The 25,064-nt window shown below is 37.7% G+C and overlaps 1 protein-coding gene and 1 long non-coding RNA gene across 5 annotated transcripts in view; one reads left to right on the forward strand and one right to left on the reverse strand.

The window, feature by feature from the left end:
• The first annotated feature begins 70 nt into the window (after nucleotides 1–70).
• Nucleotides 71–14,291, forward strand: LOC134169893 (uncharacterized). The gene is made up of 2 exons (XR_009967055.1): nucleotides 71–301; nucleotides 14,000–14,291. It is a non-coding gene; the product is annotated as an uncharacterized LOC134169893 (long non-coding RNA).
• Nucleotides 3,163–25,064, reverse strand: part of RBM25 (RNA binding motif protein 25) — a 29,507-nt gene continuing 7,605 nt past the window's right edge. For 2 of the 4 annotated variants that reach the window (XM_062630798.1, XM_062630797.1), the window contains exons 4-19: nucleotides 23,675–23,845; nucleotides 23,318–23,375; nucleotides 21,994–22,154; nucleotides 19,314–19,496; nucleotides 17,052–17,105; nucleotides 16,715–16,798; nucleotides 12,863–13,137; nucleotides 11,568–11,784; nucleotides 11,157–11,246; nucleotides 9,444–9,517; nucleotides 8,569–8,719; nucleotides 7,889–8,213; nucleotides 6,642–6,916; nucleotides 6,249–6,347; nucleotides 4,981–5,028; nucleotides 3,163–4,731 (exon numbers count right to left, since the gene is read on the reverse strand). In XM_062630798.1, coding sequence (XP_062486782.1) covers nucleotides 4,639–4,731; nucleotides 4,981–5,028; nucleotides 6,249–6,347; nucleotides 6,642–6,916; nucleotides 7,889–8,213; nucleotides 8,569–8,719; nucleotides 9,444–9,517; nucleotides 11,157–11,246; nucleotides 11,568–11,784; nucleotides 12,863–13,137; nucleotides 16,715–16,798; nucleotides 17,052–17,105; nucleotides 19,314–19,496; nucleotides 21,994–22,154; nucleotides 23,318–23,375; nucleotides 23,675–23,845 — 2,358 coding nt within the window. In that variant the 3' untranslated portion in view covers nucleotides 3,163–4,638. The remainder of the gene's footprint in view (nucleotides 4,732–4,980; nucleotides 5,029–6,248; nucleotides 6,348–6,641; nucleotides 6,917–7,888; nucleotides 8,214–8,568; nucleotides 8,720–9,443; nucleotides 9,518–11,156; nucleotides 11,247–11,567; nucleotides 11,785–12,862; nucleotides 13,138–16,714; nucleotides 16,799–17,051; nucleotides 17,106–19,313; nucleotides 19,497–21,993; nucleotides 22,155–23,317; nucleotides 23,376–23,674; nucleotides 23,846–25,064) is intronic. The other 2 variants (XM_062630800.1, XM_062630799.1) reach the window with 1 other exon arrangement.

Below are 25,064 nucleotides of genomic sequence, written 5' to 3' on the forward strand. Positions count from 1 at the left end.
CCGCTGCTGGCCGGCGTCGCCAGGCCAGGGAGCAGCCCGGCACCTGCCGTCCGCCAGCACGCACCTCCGCAACCACAGCGCCGGGAGGCGTAATCCGGCTATCACCGACACCTGCAGACAGGCGGGAGGCAGGAAGCAGCGTTTCTGAAAGAGCAACCCCAAACCTTGCCGGGAAGCGAAAGCATGAAGTAGAATCACAGACTACGAGGAGGCTGGTTGGGTAACTAGAGAGTGAGCGCTCTTTGAAATGTCAGCCAAGAGTAGGCCTACGACAGAAATGCAGCTTGTCCTGCTTAACCTGGTGAGAGATGTTGCCAAGTAAAGAGTGGTATGACGAAAATATACATTTGGTTATTTGAATCTAAGTCATGCACTTGCTAAACGCTAGGAACCCCATCTTAAAATGGTCCCACAAAAAAAAAAAAAACAACCCACCACCACAACATGAAATTAAGTTGAAGTGATCTTTGCATTTCAAAGTAAAACCATTATCAAAACTTAATCTAAAGTCAGCATGGCATCATTTCAAGAAGCTTTTAGTAGAGCTGTGACTTGTATGATAGAAACAAAGGAGGGTTCAAACTTGAAACTTACCGTGCCATCCAGGATGCAGGAAGGGTAATCCACAGTTCCTTTTTTAAAAGTGCATAACCTCGCTGGGTTACTATGATACAGGAAATGCTGATACATGTAATCATTCTAAATATAAAAGTGACATCTCTGAGGGACTATGTAATGCTGCATGTTTAAAATACATGTTGTATTTCACTATTTGACTACACTACAGGAAGATCTATGGGAAAATGAAGTGCCAGAACTGTACTGCACATTACAGTTAGGTTTTACATAAGCATTCTGACAGAAATACCAAGTTTCAATAGGTCATATGCACATGAAGTGGATTTAAAAGAAGCCATTTTCTGATCAAAAGTGATGCCTAACAAGTAAAACTGCATGTTAAGATAAAAACAAACAAAAAGCTAAACATGGACATACAGCTGTACTAGACTATTCTCTGTTTATACTATTGATACCTGTTTGATCTATGATAAAATGCTGATCAGCAATACCTTACACTGCTCATTTTTCACAGCCACGTACAAGGTTGTGTAAGTCTGCACGTACATCATCCAATGTTCCAACAAAGGAAACCATATATACAGAATATGAAAAAGTGTAATACAAAAGCTAACAACTTTCAGTTTTAAGTGTATCCATTTTCTAAAATACTACTCCTGCAAGCAGCTATCTAGCAACTCCATTTAGTAAAAGCATGAAAGGTCTAATGCTCTCTCAGTAACAGGAAAGCATAAGTAGTAAGAAATAGGAATTCAGTAAGAAGCTAAACTTACTGTTAGGGACCTTCCTCCTGCCCACATTTAGAGCCACAATCATCTAGCTAGATGGTTATTTTTAGTGCAGGCTCCTGCTTAAAGACAAGGGAAGAAGGAAGTACCCAAAATTAGAAAGATCAAATCACTATGTGAATATTCTAAGAAAATACTATAGAACAAAAAGTCTCTTACCAAATGAACAGCAATATAAAAAAATATATCATTCTTGGTAATGTATTTTACTTGTTCATGGTTTCACACTGCTTTCAGGGTTTCCATACTAATGGAAACAGCAGCATTTTATATTTTGCACTCATATATTTCAAGTAATACGCAATGGCTGTTATGCAGAATCATTATCAGGAGACTAATGGCATGTGGTAGGTTAAGGTGCAAAGCCTTGTTCCACAGTGAAGTCCAGATCAATAAGTAGTATATCCAGTTCTGTTGTATAAATATTGATTCCTACACACACATACTATGTGGAACGTTCAAAGTACCTTTCCATCACAGAATGGATCATACTATGGCATGCTGCACTGAGTACCTGCTGGCAACATACATAACTTTGCTGATGGATCTCATTCTCAGTATACTCTTAATCTGTGCATTTACTAACATAATGCGCATAGTGCACATTAAATCACATATTCAGACAGTAAAGTGTTGTAATGTTGGCAAAAAGGCTTTTTCTACCCCAGATTTTCCAAGTTTATCTTGAAATACTTCTGTTACTGCACACTGAAAGAAAAAGTTAGCAGTTACCTTCTGTATTAAGAAACTCTCAGCAGTAATTTGTGTTCTACCCTCCCAGCATCACAGACACAAAATATAGTTATTGCTGACAAAACACCCATTTGAGTAAGAGATAAACATCAGAAGGGACTTTATAAAGCAACATTTTGTATTCTTAAAGAGGAAGATTTGTTGAAGTACTCATATAAGCCAAGCCAGACATACTACAGTGAACACTCATTTCTCTTTCCACTACTGAAGAAAACCTCAACTTCCACAAAATTATTTTGAATAATTAACAACTACTTCCAGATACTTATTTACCTGGATGCTTCACACTCCAGCTAAAATTTTAGATGTCTTCCTAACTCAGATGCCTTCAGTCTCCTTAGGAAGAGTACAAGCCTATGTCCAGTGCACAGACAATACAGCAGATGAATATACAGCTTTAGTTTCGGGCAGAAGAAAATAAGCTCAAGTTTCACAACTTGAGCTTTCAGTGAAGAATCTCAACAGGATGTTAGGCAATCTGGCACACAGTGGCATTACAATGCTTTTGTCACATTTGGCTTAACTACTGATAATGGCAGAGACAGAATGCATTATCAGCACGAGAAAAAGCACTACATGAAGTTCACTCTCCCTCTTCTCTGTTTTTATTACAAACAGATCAACTTCTGAATTTATTTATAATTTGGAGAATTTTTGGTAAATGCTGATGCAAAACTGTATGGGGAGAAAAAGGAAGTCACTTCTTAGGATAATATCAAGTTGAAGAAAAAAAGAGGAAGGTTGCAGCATGTAAGGATGTAAACCAAAACATTCTCACACAAATTCAAGTGCAACATAAAAATAACATCTGAGCATTACACTTCAATTTAAAAAAAAGAACATTTTGTGCTATGGAGTACTACAGGGATAAGAAAGAACGTATTGGGATCACATCTGAATTTTCAGGCTCTGAGTCACCTGACAAAGCAGGAGGTAGTTTTAAAAAACCCACCCCTCATTTGGGAACGCCTGTTGATTCAGAAACCAATGTTAAATAGAACTGCATGCTGCACAAGACTCCAAAAGAATGTCAGCCCTTAAATCAAATATATACATTTTTAATATCTGAAATATTTACAGGGTGGAACCTTTACACAATCCCATTTGTTAAGAACAGTGTTTTCAATTGTCCTCTCCCGATACAAAGAACTAGTAATTCAAGGTCACAATTATGTTTTCTGAACAGGTTAACCTGTATCCTTCACTTAAATACAATATAGAGATACTGAAACACCTTTACTCAATTTGTTTGCTATTAAGAATTGTTTTTAAAAATTAAAAATGTTTCTGAGACAGTTTGCTCCCTGGAACACGGTCCTCCTGCAATCAGAACAGTTCATAGCATATTATCAATTTGTCTTCTTACTCAGGTATGAGATAAAAAATGCAGTTTACAGTACATCTCATCATTTATACCCCATCAGCCTATTTATAAAAACCCATACAAACAAGGCAGGAGAATATTACCCTCTTTTTGTGGACCACAGACTGCTTACCAGTAGAAAACAAAGTCAGGGCTAGTTTAACAGTATGGATAAAAACAAGACGTTGGCTTTGAAAACTTGTGATTTAGTTTTTGTCAATTGTTATGGTCAGTTCCTCCAAACAATTTTTTCCTAAATACTAAAAATATATTTTTAAAAATAATTTCTTATTAAAAAAAATCTGGTTATTTTGGAGACAGAAGGCATAATAGGAAAGGGCTAAACTGAAACTGAGCAGAAGATACCCTAGTTTTTAAAAAACCCTAAATCATCAAGTAGCACTTACTGAATTGAGGTCCTGCTCTTGTTTTAACTGAGCAAAGAATAAAAAACTTGCTGTAATTTGCACTTTCTAGGACAGAAGCAGAGCACCTGCAAGAGATTTGAGTTCCCAGCTTCATTAGTAATCTTAAATAGGCAAAGTACCAAGACTACTGCTGGTTCACATCAGAATGAAGAGTCTGAGGGAATTCCTTTTCCAGAGACAGATGAGGGGACCAAATGAACACACAAAGCTGTTCTGTGAAAGCAGTTCAAACCACTCATGTTTAAATTGCCTTCTGATAATTCCTTAAATAAAAAGAGGGAGGGTATGGGGGAAAAAAAAAAACAAAACAAAAAAAAAATCACTGATAATTTGCAGTGAAACCATTTGTCTTCATCTGTAACTGATATAATTCCATTTTAAGTGCCAGTATTTTGCAAAACAGGGGCTTTTTTTCCTTAGTATTTACAGGAATCAGAGTAGCATAACAAAATTACCAGAGAGCATGTACAGTAGCTGCAGCTTATAAAACATACCAGTAATTGTACCTTGTGAATTATAAAGAGAATCAATGCAGGATTCAGATAACTAACTGAGAAGGTAAAGGGGACCTCAGAGCAGAGGACAAAAAAAAATTCACATTTTCTACATAAAAAAATACATGTCTCAAGTCTCTGAGAACAGAGAAAATTCAAAGTCTTTGAATGATGGGGGGAAAAAGGGGGAAAAGCCAAAGATCGAAATGGAACCCTAGAAGCAAGGAGAGTGTTTACTTCACTAGACCGATCTTCTTTGCTTCTGTCTCGTATATCAATAACCTCCACATTTTGACTATGAAAACTTCAGCTTCTTCATCTAGTACCTGTAGGAAATACACATTTTATACATTATTTTTAGGTTAGGCATTCCAGTTATAAAGACTAATTCTAGACACATCAGAACTACGAAGTTTGATCTGCTTAATCAAACAGCTTTCCTATCTAATGCGTATTTCCTATGCATGTTCTATGAATGCCAAATATTTCTGTTATGGGCTCCTACTATTTTGCAGAATTGACTATTAGCTTCAGTATAATGTAGGAAGTATATCAGTTACATAATTTGTGCTTACCATGGCAACATCATCCAGTATGCTTTGTGGTGAGCTGTGAGCCATAACCTGAAAAAAAACAAACAAACAAAACCCTCAAATGTTTTTAGACTGAAGACTCTGGGTAAACCATATAAACTCTCTGGACAAAACCCAGTTAATTCTCAAGGATTTTGTATGCTTTACACATGCAAAAAGTATTCACAGTTCACTAGTTCCCAATATTAGCCAGTGCAAAAATTAGTATTAAACTACATCAGATTCCATCATAATGAGTGCTAGTTTATGGCTATTTTCTGAAGAACAAGTTCCAGGAAGCCCAAAGATTTAATAGGTCCTGTATTTGCTGGCTATCCTTGCATCTCCAGTTAAGCTCTCCTAATTTAAGGAATAAGCCCCCCTTCCTTAAACAAGGAACTCCTATTAGAAGACAAAGGCAAAATTCTTCATAACATGCAGATGGAAAATTCAATTAAGTATTTCAATTTAGCCCCCTCCCAACCGAAACTGTCTTTCAATACCAGAAAACACCTTTTTTTTTTTTATATACACACATATATAAAAACTTAAGCTTGGAAAATATTCCACTTCTGCTTTTCACTTTTTACCAACCTCCTGCACCACATAACTATCATTCTCATACAGTAGCCCTAAAAGACAAACTGAGAAAGTCATTACAAATATGAATACCATGAAATCTGAAAAGAGTTTTTGAAATTCCATGTTGATGAAAAGCCACAGGGCTGTTGTGGTAGACTAAAAAAGGCAAGTTATCAGAATTTATTTTGTAACTTTATGGCAGAAGCTATGCACAGTTTCATGCAACAGCTGAAAGGTATAGTAGAATGACTTCTAATGGTAACTCTAAAGCCTCAGTATTTGCTTACTACTAAAGCAACAGCAGCATCTAAAGAATTTTTTAAGAAGCTAATCTGGTTGATCAAAAAATACATGTAAAAATCAAGATAGTAGCTTTTTTCCCCTGATTTCAAATAAATCTTACTTTTAAGCTAAAAATGTTAATGGCCAATAAGATATCAACTCTGAAATCTAATGATAAAACTATCAGTTAGAAGAGCTGCTCTTTAACTGCTCATTTCTTTATCCAGTTCCAGATGTTTATGCAACAAGTAACAGAGAGCATCTACCATGTGTATATTGATCCCAAGAACACCGTCTCTGATGACCATTACAGATTACAGACAAACTAAGAACAGACTGCCTTCAAATACAGATACTGCACCTTAAACACAGAGCAAACCCCAAACTTCACACAGGAAGACACTAACCTTAGAACAGACGAAGTCAACTAGCGTGGCTTCTTCTTCACCAATATATTCAATTATTTTCTTGTTGATCCATGGTCTAATTCGACGTTCCATTAATGTCTGGAAAAAAAAGACAAACTCCATAAATTTCCATAAACTGTCTTGAGACCATACTGACAGACAGGCAGCTACAAGACCCAAACAACAATGCAGCGGAATTTTGCTATCAGTGAGATAACCCCTACTGATGTGGCATCTGTATTTCTGACAGCCAAACATGTTTGCACAGGACCTTTTCTCCCCTGTCTCATTAAACTGCTAGACAATTTGCAGCAACAGTTCAGGAGAGACCAAACAAAAATAAGCAGGCATACTTCAGAATAAGTATAATATATAGACAATCAATCAACTTACTGAATCCACAATTGACCAGTCAAGAGGATAAGCAAAGAGCTCCGGTTTGGCTGTGGGAATCTTCTCAATGAGACTCTTAATATGTTTGCGTTTTTCTTCTGTGTTGACACTGCCTTTGATGCTGCTTTTATCTTCATCTCCATAATCCAGGGGAACAAGTTTCCTTTTACGCGGTACATCATCACTGTCTTCATCATCAAATTTATTGAAAACACTATCCACAGCAAGCTTCTTCCTTTTTACAGCATTGGGCTGATTAGGACTATTGCAGGCACCTACAACCCAAAGGGCAGAATAACATATTTGTAAACTGTAACCAAAGCTTGGTTGCTCTTCACACATTTCTTGAGGAATGTCATTTTATATTATAGAAATGCCTGTGAATGCCTAGCATCAGTTATTTAATCTCTTACAGTATGTTATAAAAACGGTAAAAGAGGTAAGTATCTCAGAGTTCAGTCAAGATGCTTGCAAAATAGGGTCTTCTTTTCTTTGATCTGAAACCAATTAGCACCCTCACTGATGGAGGATTATAGCATAAATTCAAACCTTAGCAGAGCTCAGAAGTGAAAGGTTGCAACAATTCTAGCTATAGGAAAAGCATTAAATCAGCTGAATACCATCCTGGCTCTCTTTATTCAAAATCTAACACAGTATGAGCTCACACTGCAGCCCCAGGGTAGTGAAAAAAGATAATAAATGCATAAACATTCTGGAATACAAATATCCTTAATTCTGCTGCTCGGAACAGAATTTTTTTGAAAATTCCTAAGTACTGAAACTCTACACTCAAAGTTCCAGTCACAACTGCCATCAATTCATTGTGCTACTCTCAGAGAAAAGTTAATCTTACTTTCAGTTTTCTTCTTTCAAAAAGCCCTTTGTGAATAAACAGATCTAAGGCTTAACTCTAACATATACTTACATCAACGAAAGTATCAGAGAGTTTTAAAAGATACATCTAGAGATCTATTAAAGTGAAAAAGCATGGGGAAATAACTATTCCCAGCTCAGAGCATTACAAAAAATGGCAAGCCTTGAGCCTTCCCTCCCTTTTCCACTCCAGATTCTGTTAACAGAGATCTACAAAACTTATCTTCTGGATCACAGAAATAAAGCGCAGCATTTAGATAACATCTTGATGCAAGTACATAAAAAAATATATTTGGAAAACTGTCTGGCTACTCAGCTTAGTATTTTTCCCATTCTGATCCTACACAGAACATGAAAATAAAATATAAACTTGCCCAGTTTGAGGCTAAGTCCTATTTTGGGCCGATGCTCCTCCGGCTGCTGTTGATCTGGTGAATTTTCATGAGGGATAATAATGCCACAGGGAGATTCATCACCAGGTGTGTTAGGGGTTGCATTTCCACTAGCAGAAGAAACAGATGGAGCAGAACTGATGGGTCGTAAAGTTGGTTTAAGGCAGGGCTTTTGTTCAGGCTCCTCCTCTTCTTCCTCTGGCTCTTCTCTTTTTTCCTCTTTTTCTGTCTTTTCTTCCTCTTCCTCCTCAGACTCTGGTTCTTGTTTTATTTGTGGCTGCCTACGCCGCTCAGCCTCCTGCTCCATCTGCAATGAAACAGACAATTAGCAAAACCAGAAACTTTCTCAAAAACAGTACTGTTGGAAAAGAATCTAAAGATCCTCCATTTCCCAGAGAACTCTGTTATTCAAGAACAAATATATGCAACTACTGCCATTATAGTTGGAAACAATGATTAATCATATTTGTTTTCAAACTCCATCCAGACAGAGATCTGGAAAGTTATTCTTTGTTTCCAGCATTCTTACTGCTTACCTGGACTTCTTTTTAAGAAAAAGTAAACAGAACAGATATTAACTATCAGATCTCTCATCTGATTTTGCTCAATACCACCAGAATACCAAGGGCTCTTTTTTTCCTGTCAGACCAGCAGCTACTTACCCTCTGGAGTTCTGCATCTGGATCTGGGTGTCCTTCTGCCAGAAGGCGCTGCCTAATTTCTTCCAATTCTTCTTTTTCCCTTTTCCTATCCCGTTCATCTGCTTCCATCTCTTTCTCCCTGTCTCGTAGCCTCTTCTGAAGAGCACTACCCCTACAAAAGATACAGATTTTGTACTCCAAAGAACATTCCAATGAGAACCTTGTATGACACGAAATAGCTGATACAGACGTTTCTTCCACTAAGTGAAAATTAGATTCATACAAACATTTGAGGTCTATTTTTGTAACAGAAGAATCCAAGATAGCAGTTCCCAACCTTCCTACACAGAATTTACCCCATCACATAAAACAGATGGGGTACACAGTAGAGAATGGGACTGCCAATCTTCATAGAAAAAGAACCTAATTATTTGACATGTTTTGTCAAGAACCAATTCTGATGTTATTTTTATACAAATTTTAGTTAGTCCTATGCTGAAGAATCTTCTCCATCCTTTACAGAGTTAACAATCTTGTTCTTCATGCAATTTACAGCTTCCTTATAGTGAATTTTTCAGAGAAGCATGCTTGCTAGCTTCTCCCTGCCCTCATTAGCTTATTCTGGTATTACACTGATCTCTGCTCTGCCTCACCCACAAGTTGAGGGATAGGAAGGAGCAACTGCTCCCAGGCATTAACGAGTAGCATTAAGGAGCCTCCCTTTTCCCTCTGGTACTTATCAAGTGACACTGAAATAATTTAGATAAGTATATAACCCTTACCTCACAAAATAATCAGTCAAATATAAACTTCATAACCCTCTGCCAACAAACCCCACAGCTGTGTTAAAATGAGCAATGAAGACTTAATTGCTAGTAATCAATAGAAAGATGTACCTGTAGTATTTTGGATCATCTCTGTCATCATCATAATCTTCTAAGAATTCTTTTAACCGTTTGGCTTCTTTTGCCTGCAAGAAGTTGAAAAATAAGTAATGTTACAGAATAATTTCTGGTTTTCTTTCTAAGAGTTTAAAATTTAATAATATTATTAGTAAGCTTATTTTATATATACTATGTTTCAAACTAAAAATAGAATTTTCCAAACAAAAAATGGAAAGGTTTTAGAATTGCATTATGCTCCAGGGATTTCTCAACTTGCTATCATATGCTCAACAGCAGATGGTACATCCACTAGGTCCACTGGGATCATGGCTATGACCTGCACACTACAACTCTGTTATTAGCATTTCAAAGGTTTTTTAAATATACCCCCTCCCTTTTGTTACATCACAAAAGAAGAGGATCAAAGTTCCTGTTCTTCAAATTCCTAAGTCTGGTATTGGATATTTTAACACGGCAGCTTAAGTGTGTTTCATCAGTGCCATTTTGTTTCAAGAGCCATGCTTTTTAAAAAAATAATTAGTTATGCATAGAAACAAACCTAATGGCTACTTCTAGGATAAGCACTCTTGTGTTACTAATCCAAACCATGTGGCACGGTATCAATGCACAGGCCTAAAACTGAAGGGAGGGAGGAAGGGACTAGAAAAGGAGACATCTTCCCCCCATCTGATAAAACAGAGAAGAAAAAACAAAGAAAATAAGTAGTTCTTTAAGGAGAATATAAATTAGGACATTCTAACTTGTCTATAAGCAATATTCTTAAAAGAACAGCAAGATATTTCAATGCTAATGACTAAGAAACAGATCATAATTTCGGTTGTAAATTCAGCATAGAATTTCACACTGCTCTCTGCAAGTGCAATCCATAGCCAGCATCCAGGAGAATCATGAACAGAAAAATATTTTTGAGTCATTCTCAAACATTTATAGTGAAAAATTAGATTCCACATAAACCAACGTGTTTTCCAGGGGGTTTGGGGTTTTCTTCCCCTTTTTCTTCCCTTTCCTGTGTATCTCTGCATATTCTGCCTTGAAATAATTCCCAATCCATCTCCTATTTAGAACTCTCTCATATTCTCTCTCCTTCTCTAGGAGAATTGTAACGTGAAACAGCACAACCACAATTTAAAGTAAGTTTTGTGTTGAAGCATAAAGAAGTATGAGATTACATAAGCATCTATCTTCCAACAGTGCCTTTTTTTTTTTAACAAAACTTCCAAGCGTTACATGGATAACTGGTAATTTCACAACTAATGAACTAAAGAGACATTTGCAAAACAGATAGATTAGGATATCATGTATTACAGAAGGTACAGGCACATGAGCAGGTTGGAAATAAAAGGACTGGTCTAGTTGTATGTGCACGACATAGAACATAGTAAGCTTTGCTACAAATCTGACACAAATACAGGTTACAGATGTAATACTGCATGATTATCAAACCCCAGTATTTTGCAGCTGCCTACTTCTCATTCTTTTCCCTTCACAAGACCAAGCCACTAGACTTTGCTTTCTAGACGCTCAACTGTACTCCCAGTTATTAGACATTTCTGTTTAAAGTCTATTAACTTTGTTTTGTATAAAAATATATATGATGTTTATATAAAATGAGAGCCCTATCACTGTCTGTAGATAGTAGCAGAAAGTCCCATTCTAAATGGGACCCAAAGAACAAGAAGGGAAAATTACAAGTATAAGCCTTACCATTTCCCTCCTCCTTTCTTCTTCCCTTTCAGCCTCTTTTTCATATTCTCGACTTTTCTTCCGTTCTCTGATTTCCCAGTTTTTAAGACGCTACAACAAAAGAAAAAAACACACACTCCAATTTCAAGCACTTCAAGAACAGTATTACTACTCTGAAGTTAGTTTGGGTTATTGTTTTAAACCAACTTCATTAAAATTAAGCAAATGATTTATTTATAATTTAAAACGCCAGAATAAGAAGTCCAAAGTTGTTGTAACTTACATATTCTGGCCTAGTTCATGCAGTCAACGGATTAAAAATAAATTTAGGAAAAGAGAGGGAGAAAGAATGATGCATTTTATAGAAGAACACTTATTAATCACCACTCGGAAACAATTTTTTCTTAAGGAAACTTAAAATTCCCAACCTACCTCTTGATATGCAGCTTCTTTTTCACGCAGTTTCCTCTCTAATTTTCGGCGCTCATAGGCATCTTCTTCATCCTCTTCACGATCTCTCTTCTTATCTTTCTCCCGTTCCCGTTCCCGCTCACGTTCTCTCTCCCGTTCCCGCTCACGCTCTCTTTCCCGTTCCCGCTCACGTTCTCTCTCCCGTTCCCGTTCTCTTTCCCTGTCTCTGCTTTTTTCTCTGAAGGAAGGAAGTCCAAAGTTAACTACAAGCATCTTCCTCTCCACTCAAATGATTTCACTTCAAATACATAATGCACTGCTTCTAGCATCTTACAAATTATTCTCCTGCAATTGTACAAGATGAATGGCAGATACAGCAATGGGCATAAATCAGTACTTGCAATATACTCAAAACCCCATTTACCTAAAAGTAATTGAGCACCACCATTAAATAGTAGTATCTACAGAAACTAACAGTGAGCACACTACAGTTCTTATCAGACCGTGTTAGTAGTTCTCCATAAATGACAGCTAAAACCCCCACAAATTAAGGGTATGCTTAAAAACATCTTCCATGTTTACATGGCTTACAGGCAACAAGAACCCTACTGACAAGATGATTTAAAGTGAAACACCTATTTTTTCCTATGGTGAAGAGGGTAAAAAGCATTATTTAGAGCTTGACAGATTAGCCACAGTTTAAGACTGAAAGGAATCCCCTACTTTCATTAAAACACACACACACAGACAAAAAAAAACACCCCCCCCCCAAAACCCCAAACAAATTCAAAACCCTAAACAAAACAGCAAAAAAAAAAAAAACACCACCCATCCCTCTTCCCCAATAACAAAGGAATGTACTTAACCTTAAAAACCACACACATAAAAGAACCTCAATTAGGAATAAAGCTACCCATGGTTGCAAGGCCAGGTTGGACAGGACTTTGAGCAACCTGGTCTAGTGGAAGGTGTCGCCGCCCTTGGCAGGGAGCTGGAACCGGATGATCTTTAAGGTCCCCTCTAACCCAAACCTTTCTACGATTCTATGAAAAAGATTTGACATAAAACCACTACGGTTAAGTCACGGTTGGGCAGTTGCTTACGCATATTGCGGTCCTTGCATTCCTGTGCTGTGGAGGCAAACAGGTATTCTTCCAATTTGTGTAAATACACTTTCTAAGATTTTAATTTCCTAGCTTTATGCTGATCTATAAAAAGGACCATTCTCTTGAATGGCAGCTGATCTGCTGGACTATACACACTTAGTAAACAGCACTGAAAAAAACAGAAATAAATACCAACTTGAATGCATTTACCTTGATCTGCTACGATCCTTGTTGCGATCGGAACTCCTTTCACGATCTCTGTCACGGTCTCGGTCACGGTCTCTGTCTCGGTCCTTAGTTCGGTCACGATCCCTATCTCGCTCTCGTTCACGCTCCCGCTCCTTCTCCTTCTCTCGTTCACGCTCCCTCTCTCTTTCACGCTCCCTCCTTTCTCGTTCACGCTCCCGTTCCCTTTCTCTTTCTCTGCGTTCTTTTTCAATTTCCTGTCTTTCTTTCTCCTTTTTGCCTTTTTCCTCCTCCAGTTTCTAAAAACCAACAAGAGAACTTTCATAGTTAATTTTGTAGTTATAGGAACTGGATATTCCCGGCGCAACACACAAGGCAGGTAATGGAAATACCAAAACCGCCACTGATTTTAAAATATTAAATAGGGTTTGGTGGGTATTTTTTGGAACTCGTAAGTATGAAATCAAAATGCAGCAATCACAAGACTAAGTTTCGTGCAAAAGCATAGGTCTACACAGACCAGCAATCTCCAACCTTAGAGTAGGGCTGGCCTCATATTATAAGCTGACTGAACTGCACATTCACAGTGCACTGCAAGTCATGATTCAGGTGGGCCACAAATTCCATTGGCCCTATAAGCCACTTGGGTACAAGCAAAGCGAACTTCTAACTGATAAATTAGTTCTGTTCAACTATGAAAATATATTTCAGTGGAATGCTTACTGGGACAGCGAGTTGTTTCCCAAGAAGACCTGGCAGACCAAAACCATCCTATACGAAAACTTGGGTAAAGAAATTTATCCACTTACACATGGTGCATGTGGTTAAACAGTGAAGAGGACTGCAACCTTTCCCCTTTTCCCCTCCCTAAAAAAAGTTCTAACAGTTCATTGGTAAGAACTGGACTCTGCTGAATGGAATCCTTAACTTCCACCACTGCAAGATGGAGAGAATTACAAAAAAGGTTGGAAATAGCTCTTTTGAAACACAGAAACTAAAGGGTTACCTGCTACAGTTCTACTAAAAATTGTACAAAATTGCCACTTTTTTCAATTAGAAACAGTTCTTATGACCAGAATTCCTATAAGACAATAGAAAATACATCAACAGAATGATAGATAAATCCATCCTTGGAAGCAATTGTTATGTGTTAACTTACAGATGCTGTGCTAGGACATGGACCGCCAACACTGGATTAACCTTGCCTATAAGCTATGTTTCTGGGAGGAAGAGCAAGTACACGGTTCACAAATATACCAAATAACAACCAAATACACCAAATTTCAACCTGATGGATGCCAGAATACCACTTTTTTTGAACAAATATTAAGCAGAATAAACATGTATATCCCCTTTGGCTCCACGTTTACCATCACTGAAATGAAATTAAAAACTGGAACAATGAAACAGTATTTTCTCTGGTTTGTTTGTTTTGGGGTTGTTTTTTTTTTTTCTTTTCTTTTAAACAAAGCATTTAAGACAACTTTAAAAAGCATTCTTACCTGGTAAGTATTCTTCTGCCACAGGCACCAGGGACCAGAGAACCAACAAAGGATTACAGAAATAAAGCTAAATAACTAGTGATTAATGTATCCAGCGAAACTGCATTGCACTGATAGCACTATACAGGCAAACCAATGTTGGATACATTGAAATCACAAAAGAAAAAAGGGACTAAAAATGGTGGGAATTGGTAGAAAACTGATATGAGAAAACCCAAAACTTAGATTCTACAATATACACTGGGCTGAGAACTAATCTCTAAAGGACTGTATTTTACAGGAGCTTTACAGTGTTAAACCTCAGTACGGTCAGATGTTAAACTAGGTTGTCAACTTTCAAAAATCCAACTTACCTCAAATTTCATATACTTTTAAAGAAAAGTTTACATACTGAAGTGGTTGATACTTACAGGTTATCTTAGATGTTCCAATAGAAATTTCTTTGGTTGAACTCCTGCTTTTTTGCCACTCTCAGAAACTTTGTGATGAAATATCAAGAGAGTGTGTTTCTTTTTAACATATTCACACCAGGGTAAATACATACACACAGAGACAAGTCTTGGTGTATTAAAATCCATTTTGTAGGTCCGCTTTCTTAAAATCCAATTGAAAACAAAATAAATTGGTCTATTTTATAATCAAAATCTGACCTCACCAACTTCTATCACCCTAAGAAAGAAGATCTGAAAGGGTAATGGGATGGGAACAGTACCAGATAAATTGAAGTAATGAACAGAAATGAACAGGTAGAAGAATTATAAATCTTACCTTAAGCTCTCTTCAGACTCGTCCGTGCTGTAAATGGACGCCCCCTGCAATGCTGATACCCTGACAGTCTATGGTTATTGTTTTATATACTCATACCAAAAACATGCAAAGGTTCACTGTGCTCATTAGCCAGCTGCTAAAGATTCAACAGCCCCTTTTAAACATATCCAATATACACAATTACTACTTTCAGTTGATTTTGAATGTTAAGAAATCCCAAATAGCCCCCCAAATAATACAGATCAAAGGCAGTAAAATGCCCAACAGCTTCTGAAACAACGAAGCATGTTTTTTGTTTGTTTATTGGCTGTTGTTTGATTTTTTTCCAAAACATTACTTGCTTTCATCTTAGTACCAGTGACAACTTGGGGCTAGGAATCAAACACAATTCTACTGAAGTTTCACCACTGACCAGTTTCACATTCAATTGCTGAGCTTCTCCAGATCATTTCTTCTAGGATTTTTCCCCAGGTTTTTTTATCTCCAACAACTTCAGTCAAGAAAAAAACTGAATACAAATGTACATACAACGTGTAGTCACTTGTGTTTACATTGATACAACTGTGTGAAACCATGGTACCATCCCCAGTGACTGCATGTGGTAAAGCTCAGTAACATGGCATACTTCATTCACCTTGCTGTACTTTCAACATTGATTTGGGGTATTTTGAAATAAAAGCATGCGCTCAAAAGAGGAGCCTGCTGGTAATTCCCTAGGCCAAGGATCATTCCAGTCTTGTTGTGGGGAAAAAGTAATACCAACTTTAAGCTAAACATTGAAATAAGAACATTACATGCATAGTTGTGCTTTGCTATCCACAAGTATCATTTCCCAGAGCAGAAACATTCACAGATGCACTAGCATTAGTGGAAACTTCTGTAAGTGGGAACCCTGAGGTGGGACTTCATGTGCACCAACATTTCCAAGCCAGTTACCCCTTTGCATATTTTTCTGAGGGGGCATCCATAAGTATAATAAAAAACAGAAGCTCATACTTACATCCTATTCCATGTTACTTTCCAAGCTGTGAGTTTCATCTTGCATTAGTCACCATATGATCTCTATCATAATGGTGGGGGTCAATGAATAGATTAGCTTTATGGGAATTTACAGTTCTTCCATGCATCTAAAGTTTGGTAAGTCTGGTAACCACTGACCTAATTTTAATCTTCCCCCACTCTTAACTTAGAACTATTAAAATAAAAGACTTAACTTTAATTCACGTTTCAACTCTTCATAAAATCTTGGATTATGTTACGTATCTACCTACAGAAACACACTCAAGTGTATGTCTTATACTGTAGCCCCATTTAGCCTTTAGTTATAAATATCTTGAATTAATGTATGTGTAGAAACTTTATTCATGTTAAAAGTGAGAAGATTGCAAAATACTCAGTAGCACTCAAAGTCTTAGCATAAAGATGTCAAGGGCCACTTTAACGTGGTAGTTGTCTTTTTTTTTGACTTGCAAAGAACTACATGTATATTAAACCTAAGATAAACATTTTAAGTGATATTGCAATGTACTGCTAAAATTTTTAATAGTGTCTTTTTTGGATTTTGAAAAAGCCTAATTTGTATCAAGTGCAAAAACAAGAATACTACCTTGTGTGTGTCTCTGAATTTACTGATCTCTCTTGATATCAGGTCTCTTTTGTCTTCCTCCATTTCTATAGCATTTATATCCTCCTAAAAAACAAGGGGGACAGGAGGACAAGCATTAAGAGCCATCTGTACAGACACAGGAGAACAAGAGAAAAGCTGAAGGTTAGAAGTTTTCAACCAGTCTTGCAAGAGATAAACAAAGTCCTTCTGCAGTACCAAACCTGACAGGCTGATGTTAATGAGTGAAAAAAAATAAAAAAATCAGATGGACAAGAGTCACAAATCTGGCAACTAGCAGTAAACATAGTCATTTTCAAAGCCTACAATGTAAACGAACCTTGGTGATGAGTGGATAAGGTATCAGTGGGGCCACTGGAAATCTGCGGAAAATCTGCGGAAAAATCCACGGAGATTTTTTTTTTTAAAAATAGATTGCACACTACTCTGAAAAACAATGTTTTGTATGTTTGCACTACAAAGCAATATTGTATTGCTGTGATCTCATTTCTTTGATTCAACAAAATTACAGAAGAACCTCGCTAATTCTCCCTCTCTGAACTACTTAAAATACATAACTGAAGTCTCATATTGGTAAGACTTCACTGAATTACAAGTGTACTACAGGATATTAGTACGCTATGGTAGCAACATAAGACTAAGCTGCACTTGCCAATATAAATGATCAGTGTATTTGCAGTGGGTATGTCTTGATTTTATTTACTCGCTAATTCGCAAAATTTGGTAGATTGCACCTACTAACTAAGTTAGTGCGAATTAGCGAGGTTCCCCCGTGCTTGCAGTTGAAAACCAGATTCCACTCACTCTCAGCTCCCCACACACATTTTCAACTTTCCCCACATCAGTCATGCCTTCATCCAGAACTAACAGACTGCTAACACCAGCGGGAGCCTTCACACCAAGCTCTACAAGGGACAACAGCCCCAAAGCTGGTGAGTTTCCCAAACCCACCCCCACAACGTATCTGTACCCATCTTCACCCCACCCTCCACAGTCCTTCTCTCCCCTCTCCTTTAAGGACAAGAGAGCAATGAGCTAGGACCATTCTCTTCACTCCCACCTGTATCCACACAGGCCAAAGATGGGAATTTCCAAGTTTCTTTTCCTCCTTCCCATCATGGGATGATGATGGGGTGTAATTTCAACCCAAAAGTGCTATATACTTAAAAAGACCAAGTAGACTTATACATCCACTTGACTAGCTCAGATAGGTTAAATTCTACATCATACAGAGCTAAAAGTACATCCCTCTGTCCCAGGGACATACTCAGAACCCAGCTCTTCCAAGACTGCAATGCTCTCTTACAATGTTCAACTACCTGGCATTACTCATGGCCATATATATATACATATATATCTGTACATCTGTACCCACAGGACGATACACATTGTAACAAGGCTTGAAACCAATACAATACAGCTGACAGCATTAGACAGTGACTCATTTGTAAATTCTCATCCAAGAAAGCATCTCCTCCCAAAGGGAGGAAAAGGAAAGATTAAGCTCAGCACTCTTATACCTCAAGTCAGCCATGGCTAAAAATGCTGTAGGGAAGACATACTGGCTCCCTGAGGGAGATGTTGCTTCTTGCACCACACAAACTCCATAAGCAATTGAAACTGCATTATTGCCTTGGAACAGGTACTTTGCAGATGACTTAAGTAGGTAAAAATGTTGGTCAAACAGTTTTCCAATCTCTTTCGTATTAGGTGCAGAATGGTAGGTATGAAAGCCCATTTTCCCATGGTTAGAAACTTGGCTGGAAAGGCTAAGTTTGAGTTTGCTCATTCTTATTCACCCTTCTCCAGTATGCTTTAATCCATAAAAAGGTCATCCACAGAAGCAGGTCTAAATCAGAACATTAGTTCCTGCTCACCAGAGGTTTTTTGCATTATACAATATGTGAAAACCAACTGATCAAATCTAGCCACATTAAAACATGCATGTAAAAGAGACTTTGGTAAGGCAGGAAGATTACAATATGCCTTTCATGCCTGAAAGATCCCTCCAAGGTTTGTGACGTATACATATATATAGCTAATGAAGAACTTCCATATCTGGGGAAGACAGCTGCAACCAGCTGGATCAAGGCACACTACAAGAATAGATACTCTAAGCAGAGAGAAGAATTTTGTCAAAAACTACCAGAGCAAATTCCTGCCATTACCAAAGCACCCTGGCATCTTTCAATAGAAATGGACGGTGCACAGGAACTCTTTACAGTTGTTACTTAAGTTCTCATCTGAAAAACCCTACATACTAAAGTGCATTAAACTTGATATTTCCACCTTCAGAGGGATGAAAGGTTGGTTCAATCCTGCCCAGATTCAAACCTCTTGTTCCAACAAGTCTAGGTGCTTAGATGCCTAAACCATCCTGAAGGGATGGCATCTGTAACTGACTAGCTTTCCACTTATAAAAAAAAATAAATAAAAATGAAACTGCTGCTGACATCAATGCTTGTTGATTTGTTTTCTCATCAGAAGTTTAGGCTTAAAGTATTTGCAAAAGGTTTGGCCATTATATAAGGGTGAGTTGAAGAAAAAAAAAATCTGTTTTGTCCAAAATCAAAACACATACGTCCTCCTTCTTTTCCTTTTTCTTCTTCCTGGGGTGAGAGTCAGATTCCTGGGAGGGGGCATTGAGCTCGCTGGAATATTCTCGTATTAAGACTTCAATGGCCCCTTTAATTATCTGATCTCTTCTCTTTGTTTCCTCATCCAGTGCATCGTCGTCATCAGTTGTCGTCTCTGGTCTGGCGTTCTAAGAGAAACGGCAAAGTAACAGGAATCAACAAATTGAGAAAATTATTAGTTTTATTTCAGAAGTTCACCTTTGATCACCACATTCATGGCCCTACAGCATTTAAAAAACAAAACCAAACCACAACACACAAAACCAAAAAACAAACAAAAATCCACAAAAACCAAACCAAACCAACTACAAGTAGTTATCAACTGCATGGTTTTAGTCACATCTTTTCAGGCTGGCAATACCATAGGGACCACACATGGAATGGCTGCAGATAGCAAGTGTAGGACTGCATAACAGAATAGAACAGATAGTGATGATTAAGGTGGCAGACAGAAAAAAAGTGCACGCTCGCTCACAGGAGGGCAATCACTATAGTCCAGCTCTTGGTCAAGAGTTTCTGCCTTGCATTCTCCAGAACTTTAAGTCATTTCAACAGCAGTTCCTCAAAGTCTTCTACTTAAGTGCCGTGCAATACAAATGTTTACCTATAACTTTCAAGCTGCAACTTATCATGGTAGAACTGAGTTAAAGAAACATTGTTTAGGAAAACATTCCTTGCACTGCAAACACTTTCTTATTACTGCTGATCAATTACTTTGTAGTTCCTAATCATTTTGTCCCTTTCCACCTCACAGGGAACACAACCAAAGTACATTTCACTAAATGTTACATGGAAAGATAGAGCAATGATCTGCACACTGCACAAGGCAGCCCACCTCCTGATCCCTTGAACCTTTTAGAAAAATGGAACCTCACCTGAGAATCCAGCTGGGTATCCCGTCAAGCGATAGGTGGTGGGTAGAGTGGGGGAGAGGGAAGGGTCTGATGGAGCAGCAGCTAAGAATGAGGGGGAAGGGAGGATTCAGTTGGAGCTGAAGAGGCTGCCAGGCCAAGAGGAGCAGGCTGAAAAGAGCTAGAAGGCAGTGACAGGGAGCGGTATTGAAGAGGTCCAGGGAGAAGAAGTGATCAGGGAGAGGAGCTAATTAGATACAGGTTTGCTTGGTGTGTCTCTGAAATATTGTGTTGTGGCGTGCACATTTGATTTCTTAATAACAAAAATATTAAAAGAAAAAAGTTGCAACGTTTGGATTTGAATGGCACCAGCACACCAATAATGGTTACGAAAGGAATCACAAGCAGCGCGATTATAGTTCCTTGGCAATTCACAGCCCTTCTTTGCACCACCACAAACAAAAAAATTGCAGCTAATCTCACCCTACAGTTCAACAGAATCAGCACATACTGTTGTCTTCACCAACGTCACAAACAGTACCCTCTGCTTTATTACAATCAACCCCCCAAGACTGCCTGTAACCCAAAGGAGTTCACAGAAAAAAAATTATGAGAGATGTACAAGAACTCCACTGATACTTTAAGTTTATTCCTAATATCAGCTGTGAGGCACAGTATTACGAGTGACACCAATGGGAAAGAAGGAAGTATAGAGGGGAAGGGGCAGTCAAATCAAACCCTTGCCTAGGTTAACAGCTAGTATATTATGCCTTTCAAAACCCATGAAGTTAGCACTCTGCTTTATTGAGCCATTTAATCCCATACAGTGAGTACACAGCAAAAAAAAAATGTGTTAAGTACTCCAAGTCATCATAATGCCTCTAGTTCTGGTTAAATAAAATTTAAAAAAAAGTACATGTTTACATGCCTTTAAGAACAATTCCAATTTAACCTGCTATCATGTGATTAGTATTTTTAATTTTCTGAACAAGAGCCTCTTCTCACTTTCATTTTACAGAAAAATACTTGTTTTAAATACTGTAAGACAGATGCAGAACTTTAAAATAGTTATAGACCAAGCCAAATATCTTGATTGTGGTGTGAAATATACTGTTTTAGCAAAGAAATAGGTAACATTCATTTTAATGCAAGTTTGTCAGTTAAGTATCTTTGTATCTCACCAGAACGCAACATATCAAGTATCTACAATTATTCCAGAAGAGATCCTTAGCTACAGAAAGGAATGGTACAAAATCAATTTCCCCATCTACTAAATATCTGCAAAGCTGCTCACTACCTGATAACTACATCATCTACTGAATGATCTACTTCTTTTCATTAATATGTTCTAGAAGATCATCAGTGGAGGGGAAAGAAACTCCAAGTCTCCTTAGATGGTTAGTTTACAGACGGACAAGGTAACAATTACTTCTAGAGTTTATATACTTTAGAGTTTCTAAACAAAATTGAAGAAACAGAATCATGAGGTATAGCACATATTACTACCCTTTCGAATGAAGTACACAACTAATTCTAGAGATTCAGTTTAAGGTATCTAGCTTACAGGTAAGTTCCAATGCTGGTGAATTAAGAGCTCACACTTCACTGCCTTTCAACATATCTTCAGACTCATTAATGTGACTCTGGCAAAATCCTAAAATGAATTAGGGGCAGAGACAAGAATAAAAACTAAGCGGCACACTCACAATCTGATGTGGCAAGTACGTTATATTGCTCTCCTGCCAAAATAACAAGTCACACGTCAGATACGTACCCCATTTGAAGCTTTTTTCTTTGCTTTCCATTCATCTAGCTGAGCCTTTGTCTTTGCATCAACTTTGACCAGCAGCTTCTTCTCACCAATCTGGAGGTCGTGGAGTAGTCTCAGGGCTCGTAGTGTGGATTCTGGCTCTTTGTACTCACAAAATCCAAAGGCTGAAAACGAATGATTGAAATTAAAAGCGTTAAAGCTCTTCACATAATATATTTTGTGTAAAAAAAAGTTATCTGAATCAGTAAACTTGGAATACAGGCACTTCTTTTTTTAAAGCCAGGAGTACATATCATAAAGAGACAGAAAGATCATTCACTACATTAGACTTTGATACAACTAACAGCCCATAAGGTAAAAGCAGTACCTGTATTGTAGATGCCCCATCCCTGAGGGCATCCCATCCAAAGTCAGGTTGGCTCTGAGCAACCCGATCTAGTAGAAAATGCCCCTGCTCATTGCAGCAGGTGTCAGATTAAATGTCCTTTAAAGGCCGCTTCCAGCCCAAACTATTCTACGATTGTCTTCATAGAGCTTTTGACATGTCTGTCTTAACTAAGGAATGCAGCCTATATGCTGCATGTCTCAGGTGGATTTGTAATTATCTGAAGACCAAGGACATCCATCACCAGCTCTTTGTTGACCTACAGCGAGGGATATTTCACGCTAGGTTTTTCACAACAGTTACAGAAAGTCGTAAATGAGGAGATCACCTTATGAGAGCAAAATAAACAAAGTATGATATATAAGAAAGCTGAAGAAACTGAACTACATCTTAAAAAAGGAAAACTACTATCCTAGAGAATATATGAAAACACAGCAAACCAGCAAAAATTAGTAACCAAAATTGTTTCCTGTATTGACTGAAGAAAGGTCACATGAAAAAATAAATCCATTAAATTTGACAACAGGGAAGGAAGATGTTTTACATCAGGAAAACCTTCTTAACTGAGCAGTTAATACACAGTAATGGAATAATACACAGTACTGTTAACAGTGTTGTAAATATGCTCCTTTGGATGCTAAGTCCAAAATGGTAAACCTTTCTCAGGGACGGTCTCCTGATTCAGTCTCAGAACAAAAAGGTGAGCAAAATTAGGTTTCCAAGACATTTTCCCATTTAAAACCCTTTCTCAATTCTATTTTTTTAATTGTCTTGATTCCAAGGATAGAAAATACTAGGAAGTATTTAGCAGTTAAATATCATGTACAATACCTTAAAATGTAAAAGTAGTACTAAAAATAGCAATGTGTCAGACATTAGAAAAGCTGCCAGGTAACAAAAACAAGAATTTTATCAGAAATTTTGAGAAGTATGAACAATTACCTTGAAGTTTTCCAGATGCCCCTTGCACTCTCTTCCAACTCAAAACCAAGCCACATTTCTGCATTAAAGATAAATATTATTAATTAAATATTGTTTATGTTCAAAACATTACAAAAACTTTACCACTTTTGCAAAAGATGACACGTAAAAAGGGCAAACACTACTAAAAATGTTTATGTCCACTGCCATACACAGCTTAAAAATGCTGCGCTCTTCTGCCACTGACTTTAAACAAGCATAATGGACTGCTGTTCTGGTGAGTGGGACTAACTGCTTTTAGTTTCAATTCACTGCTTGTGGGTCATTACTCATCAGCCAGGGAAGGATGAAATTTAACAAGCAGTCCATTGTACTTACTGCTAGAAGCTGCCGTATGAGCATGTCCGAGGCCTTCTCAGAAATGTTGCCTACAAAAACCGTGGTAGTGGGACCGCTATTCTCATCGTTTTCTTTGTTCTTTAAGCCAGGATGATCTTTTCTGGCTCCCAAATGTTTGCCAACCATAGACACCGTGGTAGGAACTAATACCTAGAAAGAGGAGGAGAGGAGTGTAAAAAAGTGTTGGGTTGGGGGTGTTATTTATTTTTATTTAAATCTGTAAGACAAAAGAGTTGGGGACACATGTATTTCAAAATTAAAGTTTCGTATGAACCTTAGCAGGCTTATGAAGCTAGACACCAGTAAGTAGTTCAGGCTTTAACACTTTATACAACACAAAGAAGACTACAGTTTTCTGGCAAAGACAGAAAAACACATGTACCTGAACATGGCTAATGGAAGGTGTCAAGGTGAGCATACAGTAACATTAGATATTGTTTCTTCTACAACTAACTAATTTACAATATTTGAGTCACTGGAAGTTGAAGTACCTTACCTAACAATGTAAAAAGCAAACTGCAAATAGTAAAGTAACTGACTCGGAAGGCTTTAAGCGACACATGACAGCTCTTAAAGCTTTCACAGGTGAACATTACTGTTTTATTTAATCAATACACAACCCAAACTTCTTTGGGTGAAGGAGCAAACATTTGTAAACTAAACTGTACAGAGACAGGCACAATCATCTCTTCCATTTTGCTCCACCTCTCCTTCCACCTAATATTTAATGGTACGCATGCATCGAATGAACCCCTCCTCTCAGAACACCCTTCTAGAAGTGTCACTTATTAAGAATTATTTTAGTCAGAAAACGGAGTAATAAATTTGTCCCAGTATCTTTGTCTTAAATACATCAGTTCCCATGAACATATCCTCCTGTAACAGATAATAAAAGCTATTGAAAAAATTGGTACTTTGAAGAGATTTTAGTTATGCAAAATCACAGAAATGGCAATTCAACTTGAGGCCAACAAGTAACCTTTAAGTTTTAAAAAGTGTGTTTTTTTTTTAATGCACCATAAAACATAAACCTTTCCTCCAACTAGAAATTAGTAAAACAAACAAAGAGACCTTCCTCTCATATTCTCTTCCACGTATGCATATTACACGCGACTATTCCTTCCCTGCAACATGGGGAAAGAGCTTGTTTGTAAGCTTGTCAATGCACACTTTTCTGGCCAACTCAGCAGTGCTGCATGATAGCCTTATAAACCTGGATGAAATGATGCCTCCAGAAGACTCTGACAGGCCAAAAAACTCAAAAGCAAGAGAGCTGGAACCTAACTGATCTAACTGTACTGCATAGGAAGACCATGCACGACCCGAAGGCAAAGCCTAAATCATTGTATTTGAGAAAAGTACGACTTCT

This window comes from Pezoporus occidentalis, unplaced genomic scaffold, assembly GCF_034315485.1.
Source record: "Pezoporus occidentalis ecotype Australia unplaced genomic scaffold, CSIRO_AGI_Poc_V1 ctg36, whole genome shotgun sequence".
NCBI lineage: Eukaryota > Metazoa > Chordata > Aves > Psittaciformes > Psittacidae > Pezoporus > Pezoporus occidentalis.